Below are 17118 nucleotides of genomic sequence, written 5' to 3'. Positions count from 1 at the left end.
TATTTGGTTTATGTGTTTATTTAGAACAGCACATTTTTTTAGCACAACAGGACATCAGGATACTAAGTGGTCAGAAAATATTCAAGTTGGAGATGGAGGGGAGTGGCATCACTGAGCGTGGACCAGAGCGCCAGCTCCTTGGCCGTAGCCGAACCCTTTGGGGCCGAAGTTCTTGGCGTAGCAAGCTGCCGAAGACAGTGAGAAATGTTGACATGTTTCCTAACCAAGCCCTGCTTTAAATCTCTCAACAGCAATGTGTCAGATGAGACTTTTCTGCTCTCTTAAAGAGACGGTACACATCACTTCATCTTTTTGAGTCTGGCGCTGCTAATCAGTGCCAGGCGTCATTTTGACACAGAGAAAACATCCATCTGCTGACGTCTGTGCGTGTCGTCTGCTTAACTAAACCATTGTGAGTCACTGTGGTGAGGGAGAGCAACAATAATGGATGTTTCTACAACACCGTCTGGACGGGGACAAAGCTGATGTAATCCAGCCAAACCGACAAAACTAAGGCTGATATGAGGAGAGGAACGTGACAAACACCAAGAGGACCAGATTCTCAGAGGTCAGCAGCTGTAGTCTTACCTTACTATGATAAATGTACAGTTTCCTGCTTCTGCCTACAGCATTTTATGTTTTTACGACTAAAGTCATGTGCATTAGGATAAACCTACTCTACTTATACTAGTGAAGAAAATTGCCTTCAGGAGTCATCTGGTTGTTACATACGGATGAGATTATTACAGTATATTATTCAAATAAGAAAAAGCAAAGCTACATCAAAATGACTGATGACATCACATTCATTTCCGTCTTACCTTTGCAGTAAATTTCTCCATCTTTCTCGGTCTGAGTGGTCGACTCCAGGCTTTTGCCGCATTTGGCACAGCGGAAACAGTTCTTGTGCCACGGCTACATAGAGAGAAGCCCAAAGTGACAGTTTAGTTCAATTTCTGCTCACTTATTTACATTTGCACAGGAAAGCATGATTATGCTGCCCAGCACATAGTGTAATAAGTTTAGCTTGGCAGTTTGATTACAACACATTCACAGACAGCTATTTGTTATTGATATTGGCAAAAGTAGTCAACATGGAGTTAAACTTTAACATTACACTCGCCATTTTCTAATTTCCTTCATGCTAGATTGCCTCAGTTTTCAGATCTTATTTTCTTTCAGATTCACAAAAAAGTCACAAAGTTCATTGAGGTTTGTGTAAAATGTCCACACACACAAAAAAAAAATCAACTTTACAACTCCTTATAGATTTGTAAGGCAGAAGTGATTTTAACAGATTCCAGATGTAGGTTGAAACCTCTAAATTCCTCCATTAAAAGCCATAAAGGAAAGTTTCCCAGCAGCCTGGGGCTCCTCTCGGTGTCTTCATTACTCTGGAAATTACAGGTTAGGGTTTCAGCACCAACTTGAAGGCTTCGCTCTCATCTGGAAAACCATTAACGACTCTGCTTCTGGTTACATCATGACCCATAAATCAGCTCTTTAGTGAAGCCACAACCCATCAGCTAGAGGAAATAGTTTGGTCCGTCTCTAAATAAAAAAAACACCCTTTTCTCTGCAAACAATTATTATGAGGATTTGTTTATATGGTTCATTAATTTCCTAATGTGTAATGTGACCTCATCTGTAGTAAATCAGCAGAGCACTCACACTGGCAGGTTCATCACTGCTTCAGCCTGTTGACACCTTTTCATACTTTGTTACAGAGTTTCTGTGGGGTTTAACTCAAATGAAAGACTTTAAGATCTTTGTTTCCACAAAAATGTTCAAACATCATCCATCCAACGGGATAAATTTGCACCAACCCATGATGGATGCAAAAAAGCTAGCTAGCAAGGATACATCAGCAGCTAGCTGCTGGTAGCCTCAACCATCTTGAGACACAGAACATGATCAAGATGTCTGAATGCAAACGCAAACTTTCTGGTAGAAAATCCTGGAATATACAGGATTAAATGATTCAGTAGTCCTGCCAAGACAAAGCTGAAGATCTGTGATTAACATATTTAAGACTAAAATTCATTTAAAAATGTAAGACATTTCAAGACCTTCATTTTTGTTACATGAACTTAAGACTTTTTAAGGATGCATGGAGACCCTGTACATCTCAGCTATAAGCTTCTATTGATTTATTGGGATTTTAGGTGACAGAACAACACAGAGCTGCTTCTAAGATTTTTCCATTTTTACAAATAAATACAGATAATGTCAAAAAGTTCAAGGACTCGATGCAATTACAATGGAACTCGTAAGATTGTATTTTAATTTTAAAAGATTAGATGGAAGTTTTCATGCAAAGCTGATGCTAGCGGTTGTTGTGGCCTCACCTTGCCTGCCCCCATGATCTTCTCAGCTGCATAGACCGAGTCTCCACACCGCGCACACTTATCCGACCCGCCGAACTTCTGGGCAAATTTGGACGGGTTGGGGTTGGTTGTAGGTTTGTGAGTCTGGGTCCTAGAGGGGGAAAGAAATTGGACGATATTGGAGAAATAAATCCCTTTCAACAGGTTCTTCCTCATCGATGTTAAGAATCTGACAATGAGATATTGTTAGTTTCTACTTAAATTTGAGGTTTCACCACCTCAAATTTAGGATTTTTTTTTTTTAAGTAGTGATAATTTTACACTCAGTGCAAAAACGCTAGCTAGCTAGCTACCAAGGGCTTGTTAGCAGTAAACACCTCGAGTCAAAGAACGTAATAAATGGGTCTGAATGCCACTGGGGAAGACAAAAAAATCCCACAAGAATAAAAACAATACAAGATTAAAATAGACCTGTCAAGACAAAATGTAAGACCTGGGATTAACATATTAATCACAGATCTTACCTGTGATTAATATGCTAATCACAGGTAAGACCATTTTACTTTTTCAAAATGAATTTAAGAAATTTTAAGACCTTGTTTTAGATACATGATGACCTTTTAAGACTAAGGATGCACAGACACCCTGATTGTGACAAAAACGAGAAAATAAAGGAACAAACATGTTTGTTTGTTTTTTAAAGACGGAAGCATAAACCTGACTCTTCCCCCACTCTAGGAGCCCTGATCCAATATTTATTGAGAGGTGACTGAATGAGGGTCTTTGTTGTGAAGGACAGAGGGCAGAGTGAGAACAGGGTTCTTTAGGTTACATAATCAGCTCTTTCATAACTAATCACCTGATGTATTGGTGTGTGTGTGTGTGTGTGAGGCTGATGTTTGCTGTTCATAAAAAAAATTATACATATGCTAGCAGTGCTATAAGGACTGATTCCACGAGAAGCTTGGCTAGTGTTTGGTTGGCATGAGGACATGTTGTCTCAGTCAGCAGCCACATCTAATGAGCATCATTCCACATAACGAGCCACAGAACTCGTCAACCTCGCTGCTCCGCTTAGGTCCTGTGACCGCTCATTTACAAAAACTTGGAAACGATGTGGAAAACTGAAAAGAGTCAGGTTGGAGTTGAAAATTGGACTGAATTAGAATGACAAAAGGAGGCCTAGTAACGAAAACAACCTATAATTGTGTAATCATTCTGCACCGATGGGGCTGGCCAACTTACTCCTCCGGTTTGATTCCCAGCCGCTCGCCTCGGTCCATGTTGAGCGTTCCTGCTCCCTGACCGTAGCCGTAGCCTTTTGGTCCGTATTTCTTCCCGTAGCACGACTTGCAGTAGATCTCCTCGTCGTGGATGGAGACCGTGGTGCTGTCTAGACCCTTCCTGCAGACCACTGGGGACACGCACAAAGAAGCAGGGGACATGAGCTGAAACATTTCAAAAACTTAACAGACTGGTCATTTAGGTTTTCATTTTCTTTTCTTCACAATACAGTTCTGTTTCCCTTAATTTGAAGATAAATAACATCAAAGTCAGACCAACATTTGTCAAAGATTTTCACTGAATGGCAGGAGGACCCCTTTTCTGGTGAGCATTGTTTCTATGGTGTAAGCACATCCAATCCCTCCAACTTGTTTATCTTTGCTCTAATTGGAGAATCTCCGAGGTTTAGGCCCAGTGTTTACTGTTCCTCCTCACTACTGTACAGTTACATCATCAATTTTATGGTCAGAGGCTTCGGCTGTGAGTAAACGGACAATGAGTACAGAGAGTCATACGAGGCCCCGTCTTTCTACAGTGTGCAAATAAAGATGTCTTTCATGGTGCAAGAGAAATGAAGGGAAGGACTAAAAAGACCTCTACACAAGAGTTTAAAAAAAGATTTAATAAAGCAAGTTTTCTAAACTACGTGAAAAATAAACCTTTTCTGCAGCTTTGATCATTTTCTTCTTGTCTACAGACACGTGTAATCCTCCTAATCAGGGTTCCTTCAAGGCCAGTTCAAAACGGGGGTGAAATTGTTCAGCCGCTCCACAAAAAGAAAACGTGAACTCAATAACCTGAGCAAAAGAAAAAAAAAATCCTTTTGATGAGGAGGTGAGACAGAGTTCAGCTTCCATGACCATTCATGGCTGTGAAACCAACACACATCTTCCCATATTCCAGATAAACAAATATATGCAGCAAATTTCCATAACTATCGGCTTAACACCCGATCAGATGGCGCCATGTGCTGGCATGGAAGAGTTTAGCCACAACTTTTTAACTTTAATGTATTCACTTCTTCTAACAGTGACACTCCACTGATGAAGAGTTGGACTTTTTCAGCAGTTTTCTGAGTCTTCATAAGCAGACTTAAGAGTCTTGTGGGCTTTCCTATGTTGGCACATAAAATTGAAAACAGTAAGAGTGTGGATTTTGTTATTTTGTTATCATTATAACAAAAGTGACTGTACAGCAGTTACAGGGTCATGGATGAAATCGGAGATGTTTAAGGCCATTTAAGATAAGGATGTCAACTGTGTGTGAATTCACCATGACAAACAAGTGAAAACATGAAAAAAATAAGTGAAACTTAATGTAGCCAAGTCATTCCTGTGAAGGGCATGTTAGGGCCACCGTAGATATAAAACAAATTTAAAAGCAAATTTCCAAAACCAAAACATTCAGAAATGTTCTTGTTTTTTTTTCCACAAGATTTCTGACATTCATCTCAGATTTACAAAGTTTGAAAACTTGCTAGAAAAAAAACTAGCAGAAGTTAGAAGAGGCGAACATTTTCAACATATTTTTAAACTCTGAAATGTCCCATGTTGTTTTTTTTCCAGAAAACTCAAAATTAGAGTTTTTTTCTAGGAAATTTTTTGACTTTTCAAAGTCAGAAGTTGTCTTCCTTTGCTATAAATCCTCTGAGGTTTAGCTGAAGTTTCACTCCATCATCTTTTGCAATTGGCAAGACTTTGCTTCAAGTTTTAACTTGCTCGGTGTGGCGAGTTCACACACTGTTAACATGACCTCATAACCACTGTAATATCCTTTTGCTACCGTGACAGTACGACTTATTTACTATTCTTCCCCCCCCCATTTACATGAACGCTGAGCGGAGCTCTCATAAAACCTCCCTCTCCCCATTGTGCGTTTTCCAGATGTACTTACTGCAGAGAAAACAGCATTTATGGAAGCTCTTCCCGTCACACTGCACCTCCTCGGCGTGGTAAACCGTTCCACGGCACGCCGAGCACTTGTTGCCTCCTCCCCAGTTGGGCATTGTGCGTCTTTCTGTGGAAAGATGGGGAGATTGTGAGCGTCCTGCTTTGACATGCCCCGCAACAAAAGGCCGTTCTGCATTCTGACACTGTACTCGCCCCTTCCATGAAAGCCTGCGGTTACTGCGCTAACGGTCCATAATTTGAGGCATCAACCCCAAATCATGGCCGCATCTGCCACACGGAGGAAAATAAAAACAAAGCTGTGCAAACAGGGTCAACCCAAACAAGAGGGCAGACTAATACCCAGAGGAATGTTAGCGAGGCGCCATGCCTCAGGCGGCAGCGGCTCTGGGATCAGCGTATGGCGGAGTCTGAGTGAGAAGCTAGGCTCTTTTCAGACTTTGTAGATTCACTCCTGTTTGACGGATGAAAGTTATGTGAACTCTGACCTACTAAAAAGTAACAGGAGAGAAGACAAGCAGTTGATGATTACAGGGTTGCTACATATTTTTTTTCTGACTTTTTTTGTGGCAGTATTTTCTTTATTAGCCTTTGTTTGCAATATTTCAATATGGAAGCTGCAAACATGGATGGATGGATAGAAGAGCATTTTAAAAGAAAGATGGTGAATAAAGTCTGAAAATGTAGATTATTTTTATACCTTTTTTTCCCCCTGGAAGAGATTGGAGGATGGATATGACTCTTTAAAGAATGGGATACGTAATTTAATATTGAAATAGGAATACATCTCTATTCTTTCGGGTGGGGTGGGGGGGGGTCCCCACACAAATGAATGGAAGATAGCCAGATAAAAACATCTCTTATAGAATGAGAAATTTAAGTATTCTCACATAATCCCTTTTGTTTAAAAAAAAAAAAAAACAAGAGATGAATGGATAATGAACAAACAGTTGCGGGTGGGATAAAGCGGGTTACAGTCCGGAAATACATTTTTCCGCTTACTTTTTAGATGCTTATCCAGGTTTGCGAAAGGTGAACTTTCACTGAAACTGGCCAATAGGAAGTAAGGTCTGGTTAGGTTGTATTAAGGTTTAAAGTGGGACAGTTGATCCCGCTTTCACCAAGTATTCCCAAGAAAGGAACCTGAAACAGCCTGTGGACAATTAGTGGATATTAAAGATGTTTTTCAAAACCAGCACTAACACAACTCAAGTATTGTGGAACTCTTAAGGTAAAAATGAGAGAACACGCAGTACACGTCATGGGAAAGGTTAATATTTTTGTTAAATAAGGGTAAAATATTAAACACTGCAATTGAGCTTTAAGAAATGTATTATGTGCCTTATATTTAGGCTGAGCGTAAAAAAACTACGGCTAACTGAGTTATATCCACTAAATAATAAACATTGCGTCACTCAGCAAATGCAGCTGGAAAGCAGCCCCGCACCTAGCTAAATATTACCTTCAATACTATAAACACAAGCATGGTAACTTTATCATTAAGAGTGTTCTAGTTGACAGAAAACTAAAATTAAATTGTGGTTACCAATTAAAATGTAGTCCTGGTTCCGGAGGCTAGAAAAGCTTAGCTGCTGCTCCGCGTTAACCCTGAATGCAGACGCTTCCTCGGAGGTTCCAGACGGTTAACGGCGAAGCCGAAATGCCACATATTCCACATTTCTACTGTTTCACCGGGAGGAGGAGCTTCAGGGAGGAGTGAGCTCAGCACTTGGGTAAAGCACTGTCAGCTCTGACGTAGCGGGCGGAGCGCACCTGACGGAGCAGCTTCATCACCACTGGCGGAGTGTGACGCAACGGTACGAGGCAGCGCCGAGCCCTGGTTCGGCGTAAAAACTGACACAACATGGCGTTTTAAAATGTAATACCACCGTTTCTCAATAATTTAGTATGTTATTGGGAGTATTTCAAGCAATTATTTCTTGCACCTGAATTCAATTTCTTGAAAATGAGAACACTAGAATGCAATTAAATAAATTAAAAAAAATAAATAAACATTGCTTTTATCCCAAAGGAAAAATAAATGTCGTAACTCGTATCATTCGAGTATCTTCAACGAGTCAGTATGGATGATGTTCTCAGCCTGGACACACTTTTATGTAAATATGCAGTACCTAAGATCAAAATGTCGAAATTATTTATGTAAATGTGGGAATTGGGATGAAATTATCTAATTTGAACATTGGCCAATTTACAACCAAAAATTTCAATGCGTTTTGTTGTGTGTGTGATGGATAAACACAAAATGCACTTACATTTATTTGAATCTTTTTAAGAAAAAAAAAAATTTGTTGAGAAATTTAAAGCTGGATTATGTTATAAAGCAACATCCAAAGCTCTGAACCAAGCTTAAATTCTCCATTTGCAGCATAAAATCCTCCAGAGACGTTTTGGTCCTCCACTGTGTTCTGATAAAAACTGGTTGCTGCTTGTTGGCTGAATGGGATGTTAGACTGAAAACACACGTGTAACACAAAACTAAAAAAAAAAACATCACACATTTTATTAAAATGAAGCTAGTGAAATGCATCAAAGAAAAACCGGTACACTCCCAGAACTAGAGAGAGCAGCGCTACAGTGAGAGAGCAACACAGAAACCCTCATTCTGCTCACAAACACTTTAAATGGCTGTTTAGGAATATTAATAACTGACAATAACCTGTAAAATGGAGACCCGCACACCCACTGGTGAGAGTGGTGTGTCTAAGTCCTGAATAAGCACCAGGTTTTCTGTTGGGTTGACTGAAAGAAAAACCAGCCAGAGAAAGTGGTTAAAAATGACAATCTTATCTCAGCTGTCAACATCCAACACAGGTATCTGTAAGGTTGCTGGATATGTGAGAACAAAGATTAAAAACACATAAGATCGATTCCCCTGTACGTCTGTTACAGTACTCTGATATAAATACATTTCATTCAGTACCAGTATTGAAGTACCTGAGAGCATCGTCACATTTCATTCTTAGTATTAGCGCTGGGCTTTTGAGGTTTACCCTGAAAATAAAATAAGTAACATCCTCCTCCTGAAGAGGAATATCAACTTGAAAGGCTGTAAACATTTAAGACTTTAGTGATTTGTACAGAAATGTCTAAAACGAGGTCATTCCTACCACTAACCGAGAGCAGATTTCCTATTACACCTTCTTCATGTAACACAATACAAAGGGGGCCAGCTAAAGATCTCTTTAAAATTAGATGCATATTACGTATAAATGTTTAGTGCTAAAAAAAAGCTAAGTGTCCCTCTACAGCTTCTGTAATTAACATATATTAGCTAAAGTATAAATACTAGTTGGGCTTTAATACATAAAATAGGGAGAATTAGGTAGCTTGATCATGTACGGGAGGGAATCTTAAGGCTGAATTAAAAAAAAAAACAGAGCAGTTACCAACCCCCACCACGAGAGGGCAGTAGATTGGCAATACCGCTTGGCTAATTTATCATGAAATGTCCTGGAATCTAACCTCGAGGCATATTTGATCTGCTAATATCTTCAGAGTGATACGTAGTAAAAAAATAAACATCAGTCTTTTCTTTTTGCTAAAACATTTCTTCTCTCTTTTGTTTCCAGGAAACGTGAGCACCAAAAGCTTTCGTTAATGTTTCCCCACTTTAAAGTGGCTGCCTAAACGCAAACTCTCCTTTTATGGCGCCGCGGAGTGGCCGACGTCCAGTCTCCTCTGTGCGGAGCCTCTTTTCCGAGCGGCTGGCACGGCACTCACTACATTTCCCAGAGTTCCTGGGGTCTGGAAGAAAGCTTTGGAAGAGGAAGCTGTGGTTTCCTTGGGGGTATGTGGAGTCTGTGAAAAGAGAGCAGAAGAAAGATGTGAGCGGAGGTATGAGTTAAACTCTCAAAAAAATACTAGCAATAATATGGCCTGTTATTTAATTCATAAATGTCACGGTTTCAAACTAAATTAGCAAACTAAATATTTATTTTCAAACCAAATACATACCAAGCAAGCTAAAAATGTAGTTTGGAGCTAAAAGTTTAGCTACATATCAGAACTTACCTCCAAGTCAAGTATTTAGTTAGGAGCAAGATAGTTGGCTTGCTAATTAGATACTTAGAGCTGTGACATTTATTAAAATATGAATAACATGACGAAAGTGACTTTGAGAAATTAACTCCAATTTTATTTTTCCTCTGACAGGCTAAAGAATCCAAGTTATTTTTGACTGTGTAACTTTTCAAATAGAACCCATAATGAAGGTGTGTGCATCAAGCTATAAATGGTCTGGTCGGACCAGACCCAAAAAGAACTTTTCGACCATCAAACAAAATATAGCATGCAGCAGAAACATGACGCGTGGCTGTGGCAGCATCATCATTTGGTACGAGTGAATCTGAAGATGGAAGCAGGAGAAAGACAAAGACAGAGGGCTACAGCGGGTCCATACCGAAGGTTCTGGTGTGCTAAGGCCGACGTTCTGTCTGAGCCCTGAGGGAGAGCGCGGTGTCCCCGCTGCCGACACGTGGTGTCTGGCCTGTTCCGGAGTGACCGGCGATGGAAGATGCTGCACGCTGACTTCTGATGCCTCCATTACGCTATGAGGCGCTGTCCCCACCATAAAGGCAGCGGGGGAGATCATGGTGGGCAGACTGAAACGCAGACCGCTGGGATTATCGGACGTTTGCTGCTGCTGTACGCCACCAGCCACCAGGGGGTAGTGAGAAAGCGCAGCAGAAGGAACCAGGACATACGGCACAGCCATGGTGGGCACATTGCTGGGAGGGAGAGACAGGTTGGCTGCAGGCTGTCCAGCAGGGATAAGGAAGTTGAAGTTGTTTAATCCTGAATAAGAGACACAGAGAAGAAGGGAGCCTATGATTTCTTTATTCTTATAAGTTTATATTTTTAATGCCTGCTTTCTGAGTGTGGCATGTTTTACCTGCATTGTTGGGGACGTAGAGGTAGTGTGATGGCTGTGTGTTCTCCCCAATGCTGTGGCCAGCACGACTCTCTGTGGCCCTCTGCTGGCCAGAGGGGCACGTTACAGCAGAAGTGTTGCCGGTCTCTGAGAACATTGGTGCTTTTCTTTGAGACTGAGCTCCGGTCTGCGCAGAAACACAAACAGAGGGTTTCTCCAGGATTCACCAATTCAAAATAAAGACTTTTAAAAACCTTTTTAAGACCATTAGGAATGAAATTTAAGACTCCTATAATATCAAAAATGTACAAAAAAAGGACCTTAACCCCTGTAGTTCCAAGAGTTTTTGCACAGAATGAATGTAGCATTGTATGGGTTGGAAACAGAAGTGATCCAATGCCAAAAACGGACGTCGTCCAGCTAACTGGCTCTTTTGACTAGCCATCTTTGTTTTTTAGCCCAGCTAGTTTTTCTCCTACCTTTGTTTCCACTGCAGGAACCATAACCAAAGGTTCCTGCTAATATACCTTTGCTAGCTAGTAAAGGTATATTAGCAGCAAGTTTGCCAGTAACTTCAACCTCCTCGAGTCACAAAACACAAGGAAGAAGCGACTTCAACGTTTGCCTGACAGAAAAGTCCCACAAGAAAAAAAAGACTACATATAATATAAGGGATTAAGTAGTCCTGCTACCACAAAACGTAAGACCTGTGATTAGCATATTGTTTTTTTTATTATTTTTATGAATTTAAGATATTTTAATTAATTTTAGATGCATGACTTGAAGAGCAGAGAGCTCTACAGGATTTAACCAAAAACGCCACAAACTGTCCCCTCACCTTTTCAGACGTCTCTGAACCAGATCTGCTCTTCTTTTTCAACACCGCCTCCTCCTCCTCACTTTCACCGGACTCTCTTCTCCTCTTCCCCTCGTCCTCAGACTCCGTCTTGGCTGACCTCTGACCTTCAGGCGCCCATTCTTGCTGCTCCGGCGGCTTGTAGAGCATGACGACGGAGGGATGTGAGAGGCTGGGCAGGTAGGCCAAGCAGTGCGGGGAGGGGACAAGGAGGTGCTCGGGGCAGGGCTGCGCGGCCACAACAGTGGGGTGAGTGGAGGCCGGGGGCAGGGAGCTGCTGGCGGTGTGTGTGAGCTGGGCGTACAGCGGCATGCCGAGGCAACTGCTGGACAGAAACAAGACAGTATGTTTAAAATGGCCGAGTCAAAGTCCAAATCAAAACCCGATTGGGAGTTAGTTTAATTTTCCTTCTGCTTTACTCTTTCGACTCATAAAATCTCAATAAAAAGCATTGAACTCTGGTTGTAGCGCTGCAAAAATGTCACAAAAAATTAAATATTACAAATTCTTTAACAAGGTGCACTTAAAAAGTTTAAGAATGTTTTAGTATGAACTCACTCTGTGCTGCTCCCACACTGCAGCTGACTCACGGAGCTGTTGGTCATGGTCTTTCTTGAGTAATCCAAAGATTGATTCTGGATACCTGCAGCGTGCAGAATATCAAGTTTAATTGCATGTTCTGAGCTAATAAATAAATAAATAGATAAATGTCAAAGCTAGCATCCTCGTGTGATTGGTACCTGCTAGGTGGTGGCGTGGGCTGCTGGGGGCGGAGCTGACCTGCCGCTTCACGCCGGCTCCAGCAGGTGTGATGGTGAAGGAGGAATGGCGGGCCATCTTTGCTTTCCTGAAGTCCTCGTTCGCTGTGGCCTCGCTCTGTGCGACATCCAAAGTGCTTCCTGTTAAAAAAAAAGAAAAAAAAAAAAAAAAAGAAATGGTACTGGAACTTAGGTAAAGCTTTGGACATGCATGTCTGATGCAGATGCACCAATCAGAATGTTGTGGCCGGCTTCTGATTGTTTCTTTAAGCTTGGTTCTGATTTATCTTGAAGAGCTATGATGTTTGAGCAAAAGTTGTAAAGCAGTTTTACTATTCTAAAATAAAGGCTAAGTAATTATAAGGTTCATATTTCATGGTAGCTTAACTATATGTTAGTTATAATGGCATGGTTAGCATTACTAAAACTATGTGAATTCCTTTGAGTATGTAAATCCTTAACTTAACTCTGCATCGTGTGTTTCTTCATAAAAAGATCTACTTTGCTGTACTATGTTTTGCCTTCCTGTTAGACGTAAACTGATAAAATGGCCCGATTTCCTCAACTGTGGGAGATCAGCCGATACTTAAACCGACGTTATCTAACCAATCTTACCTACCTCAGCAAAAGTCTTAAAATCAACCCGACAAACCCACCCACAAGGTCACATCTGCACATGGGCGGCCAACAACAGAAACCCTACTGTAGTCACCAACTTAGGGACTTTGCTACATTAGCTGTATTTATAGCTACATTTAGCAACCTTTCAGGCAAAAAATTTTTGTTATTGGCCAGATCTTTTTGAAGATCAGTGATCGGCCAGAAAACTGCAATCGGTGCGCTCCTACTTCCTGTTATCTGTTAGTTTTGCTCTCCTTCACAACCTGCATGAACCGCAGACATGCTTGAAAATGTCACAGGAAATAGTTTGTTTTGCTGCATGCCTTTATAACTAAAAGTAGCTAATTTTGAGTCCTCTTCACTTAGTAACAACGTCCACACTTGAGTGTTATTGTTAGTGCAACCAGGTTTGATAACGACTCAAGCTTAAAATCAGCTGATTCCATTCAGCAGATCTTTTCTTCCACTTTTCCTTCAGTAAAATCCAGATGATCAGATGTTTTCTGGCTGTATTTGACCTTTGTGTCTGAGCTTCTCTTTAACTCTTACCCATATTTCCAGAGCTGCTGAATTTCACGGGCCCCAGCCACTTGAAGGCCGGCTTCCTGGCTCTTTCCTCTCTGACATGAACCTTCCTGATGAGCTCCAAGCTGGTCAACACATTGGCGATGTCATACAGACGCCGCACCTTGGCTAAACGGGTAAAATAAATATGAAACATTTCTGCACTGTATTCCGATTTTGGACCAAAACAGTGCAACGCGTTGTGGTCCTTTCATACTTTTGTACTTGCTGTGGCTCGAGGAGTCCTGGCTCTCCTCGATGAGGACCTTGGCCGCCGCGTCCAGGGTAACGGTTTGAGTTTTGGACACCAGGAAGAGCATGACAAACTTCTGGCTCATGATGCGCAGAGATTTGTCCTTTCTGTTGCCCGCAGCTGCAGAACAAAGCAGATTTAAGTTCACACACAGGCTATTTGAGAAGAGGAAATTCAAATGAATCAACAAATGCCAAAAACATTGGTATTTCTCTCATTGTCTTTTTGTTTTTATACCATTTCCTGAGTCTCCATCTCCTCCATCTTCCTCCCGGCTCAGTCCGGACCTCCTGGCCTCGGCGGGCAGGTCCATCTGCAGGTGGTAGCCCTGCTCCCGGCCCTTCCGCTGCAGCACCTCCAGCGTGCTCCACAGCCGCTGTCGGCCGTACCAGGTGTAGCTGTTCTTGGCCATCCGGCCCACAATGGTCAGCGACTCCAGGACGTTGACGATGTCGTAGATCCGTCGGCGCTCCACTCCTGACAGGCGCAGAGGAATTTATGAAATCAAACCCCGAGTTGTAAAAAGGTAAAGCTGCTCTCCTGATCGCTTTAATGCACTTACCCAGATTGGTTGCGACCTCATCCAGTGAGATCCATATGGGGCTGTGGGCTGGTGGGTCATCGGGGTAAAGAGCCAGAAACTTCTGGCAAAGCAGACCCAGGCTCTTCTCCTTCCTGCTCGGCTTCTTCTCTGCATCATCCTCCTCAAAAGCCCCTTCAAACTATAAAAAAACATCAACATATAAGAAGACTCCATAATTGTTTTCCATCCATTAATATGTCATGTATATCAAGTTTTAGTTAAGTGCCAATCTTTCCAGGGTCCAAATACCTGAGTTGGGTCTTCTACCTCTGCATCCTCCACCGCTGGTTCTGAATCTACCACCTGGTCCTTGTCGTTCTCCATAGGTCTGAACAGAACCTTCTTCATCTCCCTGTCTCTGATGTCCGGGCTGGCAGCGCTGATGAGCACCTTCAGGTTGGCCGTGGGCGACCACGGCTCAGCCAGGCTCCCACACTTGATGGGAGTGATGTGGGCCAGGTCGGCGGTCGACGCCTTCCGGCTCACCAGGAAAACGGGAACGCTGGACTCTGACGGTTTCAGCGGGGTGGACCTCCTCCTCTCTAAACACACATTTTCCTGCAACAGAGAATGGTTGGTGAGAATCGGGAATGTTGGTACTTGTTGCGTGTTTGCGTAAACTCAAAGTTAGATCGAAACAGTTCTGTCTGATTTTACTAGATGCAGTTGACTAAGTGCAGTAAAAAGCACATCCAAGCCCACCTTTTCCCCTTGGCTCCCATCTTCTTTAGGAACAGAGAAACTTTTTCCCACACTTGTGAGGTCTTTCAGTGCCAGGCATTCCACCTCCATTTGGAATACCTGCCAAAAAAAGTAACAGTGCTCAGACAATTCACAAAACAAAATTTAGTTGTAGTTTCTTAGCTATGCAACAGCCTTTTTTGTTGTTTCAAATTCAAAAATACTTTGTTAATCACAGAGAGAAATTACACTTCTTCATAGAGATTCAGATTAAGATGGCTGTGGGCAAGAGAAATAAATAAATGCTGCGATAAATACTAGTTATATAGTGCATCCCTGGTTTATACCTACAACTTTAACATTTCAAATGCATAGCATATTGGATAGTGATCTTGGAGTTCAGTGACTTCTGGGTCTCCCCCTCAACTCACATGTGATTTAATGCACAGATCTCAGCTCTCCTGTCTGAGAATAAATAAAAGGACTGCTTTATCATATTTCTGAGTGAGGAATTTAGAACATTAAATCTCCAAATTGAAAGAAAAGGCGTCAAAAATCCACCGTACTGACTTGATCGTCCCTCTTGTGATGTCATGACCCAACTGAACTTAAACCAGAATTACCACTTCTGTATGCTTTTGAAAACTTTTTGTCTTAGCAAATCCTCCAAATATGATCCATACTTCGTTACCCATCTGTTTTATTGCCAGTGTACATGGGTTAGTAATAAAGAAACACACCGCGGAAGAGTAGCTTTAATGTCAGGCCAGACGTTCAGAAGAATTTGGCGCAAACATCTGGTAACTAGCGGGCTAACAGCAAGCTAATTCGCTCCCTTATTAACATGTTTTAACCTTAACCTGCTGAGATCTAACCCATGCCATATGATAGAGACTTAATGTGTTGTTACACTGCAACAAATCAAAGTTTAATCCGATCTGAAACGTAACTTTTACTGCTAACTCTATTAACCAGAAAAGGGCCAGTTCGGCTAAATTAATTCTAATTACTTACACTACATGAGCTACCAATGAACTAGAAGTACATTATTTGTGACTTACACATAGTAAAAGAGATCAAAAATAACTTTAACTATAAACTTAGCTGAAGGTATTGGGTCAGTGGAGCAGCATACCATGACACAGATAACAGGAAACAACTGGAAGAAATGCACAATTATTCACCTTTTTGTGACCGTTGAAATTAATGATGTATTCCGATGTGGGTCACAGTCTTGTCACTGCGTTAGTTGCTTCAGCCAAACATAGCCGCTTCTTTCCCTCTTTAAAATTAGCGGGCAACTCCTAACCGCTTATGTGTGTCCTGCGTGTCATCCAGAGAGCGGACACTGTGTACTACTGCCCCGCTTCAACAGCAACACCCGCTCAAGCTTGTTTTCTGGCGCTCTGAAGCAGCTGGATTGCTCCAGCCAATCGGAAACCGCGTTGGTTGGTGTCGTCACCTAGCTCCAGCCAATCAACAGCACTGCGCTCTGAGCTTCCTAGGGAATGAGAGGCTAAACGACCACGCCTTTGATATTGGTGGCGGGGCAGCCGGCGCGCTCATTTTAAGATAGGTTTTGGGGAAAAAAGACGTCTCACTCTGTACGTGTTTTCGCACCCTGCTTCCTTCGACGACAACTTAGGATGTCGTCGAAGATCCCATATATACAAAAAACGCATCGACCTATGGCTGGTCGACAGATGCGTTTTTTGTGTGGAAACGGGATCTTCAGCAATATCGAACACACATCCAATCTCCAAGAAAAAGCCCGTAAAGTTGCTTCAGAGTATTTATGATCTTGTTTATGATGTGCTATGAAACGCATCAAATATTGTGAACAAAAAAACTGTTATAACGTTATCCGTAAATTACTGTTAAATACTGTCAGTAATGTTTAATTTTTTTCGTTGAGATGACAACAAAAACACGACCAACACTCCAAATCATGTCGTACTATTAAATACTTTCTTTGTGGTTATTACCCTTATTAATCAGGGGATATTTGTCCGACAAAAAATAACTTTTGAACACATATAATTTGGACGCCAGGGCTTTGAAAAGAGTAACTCATCGGCCTTACCAACGATCTTTGCTCTTCTACATATAGTTTTGGGTTGCACCACTGCTTCTTTCCAACTCCCACAGAGACGCATATTCTACAAAAGCCGCTAATAAAGCCTTTAACTAATCAACTAGGCGTTTGTCTCTGCTTTGGGATGTAATTAATGTCTGAAACTGAAAGACAGATGGAAGTGAGAGCTGCCAGGTGGGGGTTTACACGAATGGACTTGCCGATACCTGGACCATAGCGCGAAAAGTTGCAGCGGGGGAGAAACCACAAGTCCCGCTCTACATGCAAATAAATGTGGGAGAGAACGTGAACCCCTATA

General features: G+C 41.8%; 2 protein-coding genes across 3 annotated transcripts; both read right to left on the bottom strand.

The window, feature by feature from the left end:
* Positions 1-2: 2 nt before the first annotated feature.
* Positions 3-7221, bottom strand: csrp2 (cysteine and glycine-rich protein 2). Its single transcript, XM_015002592.2, has 6 exons — positions 7065-7221; positions 5505-5627; positions 3573-3741; positions 2349-2478; positions 822-915; positions 3-185 (listed from the first exon to the last, which is right to left on the bottom strand). Exons 2-6 carry the CDS (start codon positions 5614-5616, stop codon positions 109-111), a joined length of 582 nt encoding a protein of 193 aa, XP_014858078.1. The 5' UTR covers positions 5617-5627; positions 7065-7221; the 3' UTR covers positions 3-108.
* A 796-nt stretch (positions 7222-8017) lies between these two features.
* Positions 8018-16085, bottom strand: e2f7 (E2F transcription factor 7). Of its 2 annotated transcripts, none has more exons than XM_015002594.2 (13): positions 15910-16085; positions 14747-14845; positions 14294-14602; positions 14024-14183; positions 13699-13938; positions 13426-13581; positions 13194-13337; positions 12006-12164; positions 11824-11908; positions 11248-11590; positions 10431-10596; positions 9939-10333; positions 8018-9337 (listed from the first exon to the last, which is right to left on the bottom strand). In XM_015002594.2, the coding sequence occupies exons 2-13, from the start codon at positions 14834-14836 to the stop codon at positions 9182-9184; spliced, it is 2403 nt and encodes an 800-aa protein (XP_014858080.2). In that variant the 5' UTR covers positions 14837-14845; positions 15910-16085; the 3' UTR covers positions 8018-9181. The 2 variants fall into 2 exon arrangements, with proteins under 2 accessions (XP_014858080.2, XP_014858081.2); XM_015002595.2 differs by having other exon boundaries at positions 11248-11587.
* Between the last annotated feature and the right edge of the window lie 1033 nt (positions 16086-17118).

This window comes from Poecilia mexicana, unplaced genomic scaffold (genome assembly GCF_051168715.1).
Source record: "Poecilia mexicana isolate PSO_F unplaced genomic scaffold, ASM5116871v1 scaffold_23, whole genome shotgun sequence".
Lineage (NCBI taxonomy): Eukaryota > Metazoa > Chordata > Actinopteri > Cyprinodontiformes > Poeciliidae > Poecilia > Poecilia mexicana.
The sequence above is the reverse complement of the archived record's forward strand: the minus strand, read 5'-3'. Positions and strand labels throughout refer to the sequence as shown.

What these genes read in the sequence shown, in the direction of transcription:
- e2f7 (XM_015002594.2), bottom strand. Translation starts at nt 14,836, where the DNA reads ATGGAGGTGGAATGCCTGGCACTGAAAGACCTCACAAGTGTGGGAAAA. An exon ending in ATGGGAGCCAAGGGGAAAAG is followed by an intron (nt 14,603 to 14,746) that starts GTGGGCTTGGAT and finishes TCTCTGTTGCAG; the next exon opens with GAAAATGTGTGTTTAGAGAG. An exon ending in AGATGGAGACTCAGGAAATG is followed by an intron (nt 13,582 to 13,698) that starts GTATAAAAACAA and finishes TTTGTTCTGCAG; the next exon opens with CTGCGGGCAACAGAAAGGAC.
- csrp2 (XM_015002592.2), bottom strand. Translation starts at nt 5,616, where the DNA reads ATGCCCAACTGGGGAGGAGGCAACAAGTGCTCGGCGTGCCGTGGAACG. An exon ending in TAAATGCTGTTTTCTCTGCA is followed by an intron (nt 3,742 to 5,504) that starts GTAAGTACATCT and finishes GCGTGTCCCCAG; the next exon opens with TGGTCTGCAGGAAGGGTCTA. An exon ending in TGGAGAAATTTACTGCAAAG is followed by an intron (nt 186 to 821) that starts GTAAGACGGAAA and finishes TGTCTTCGGCAG; the next exon opens with CTTGCTACGCCAAGAACTTC.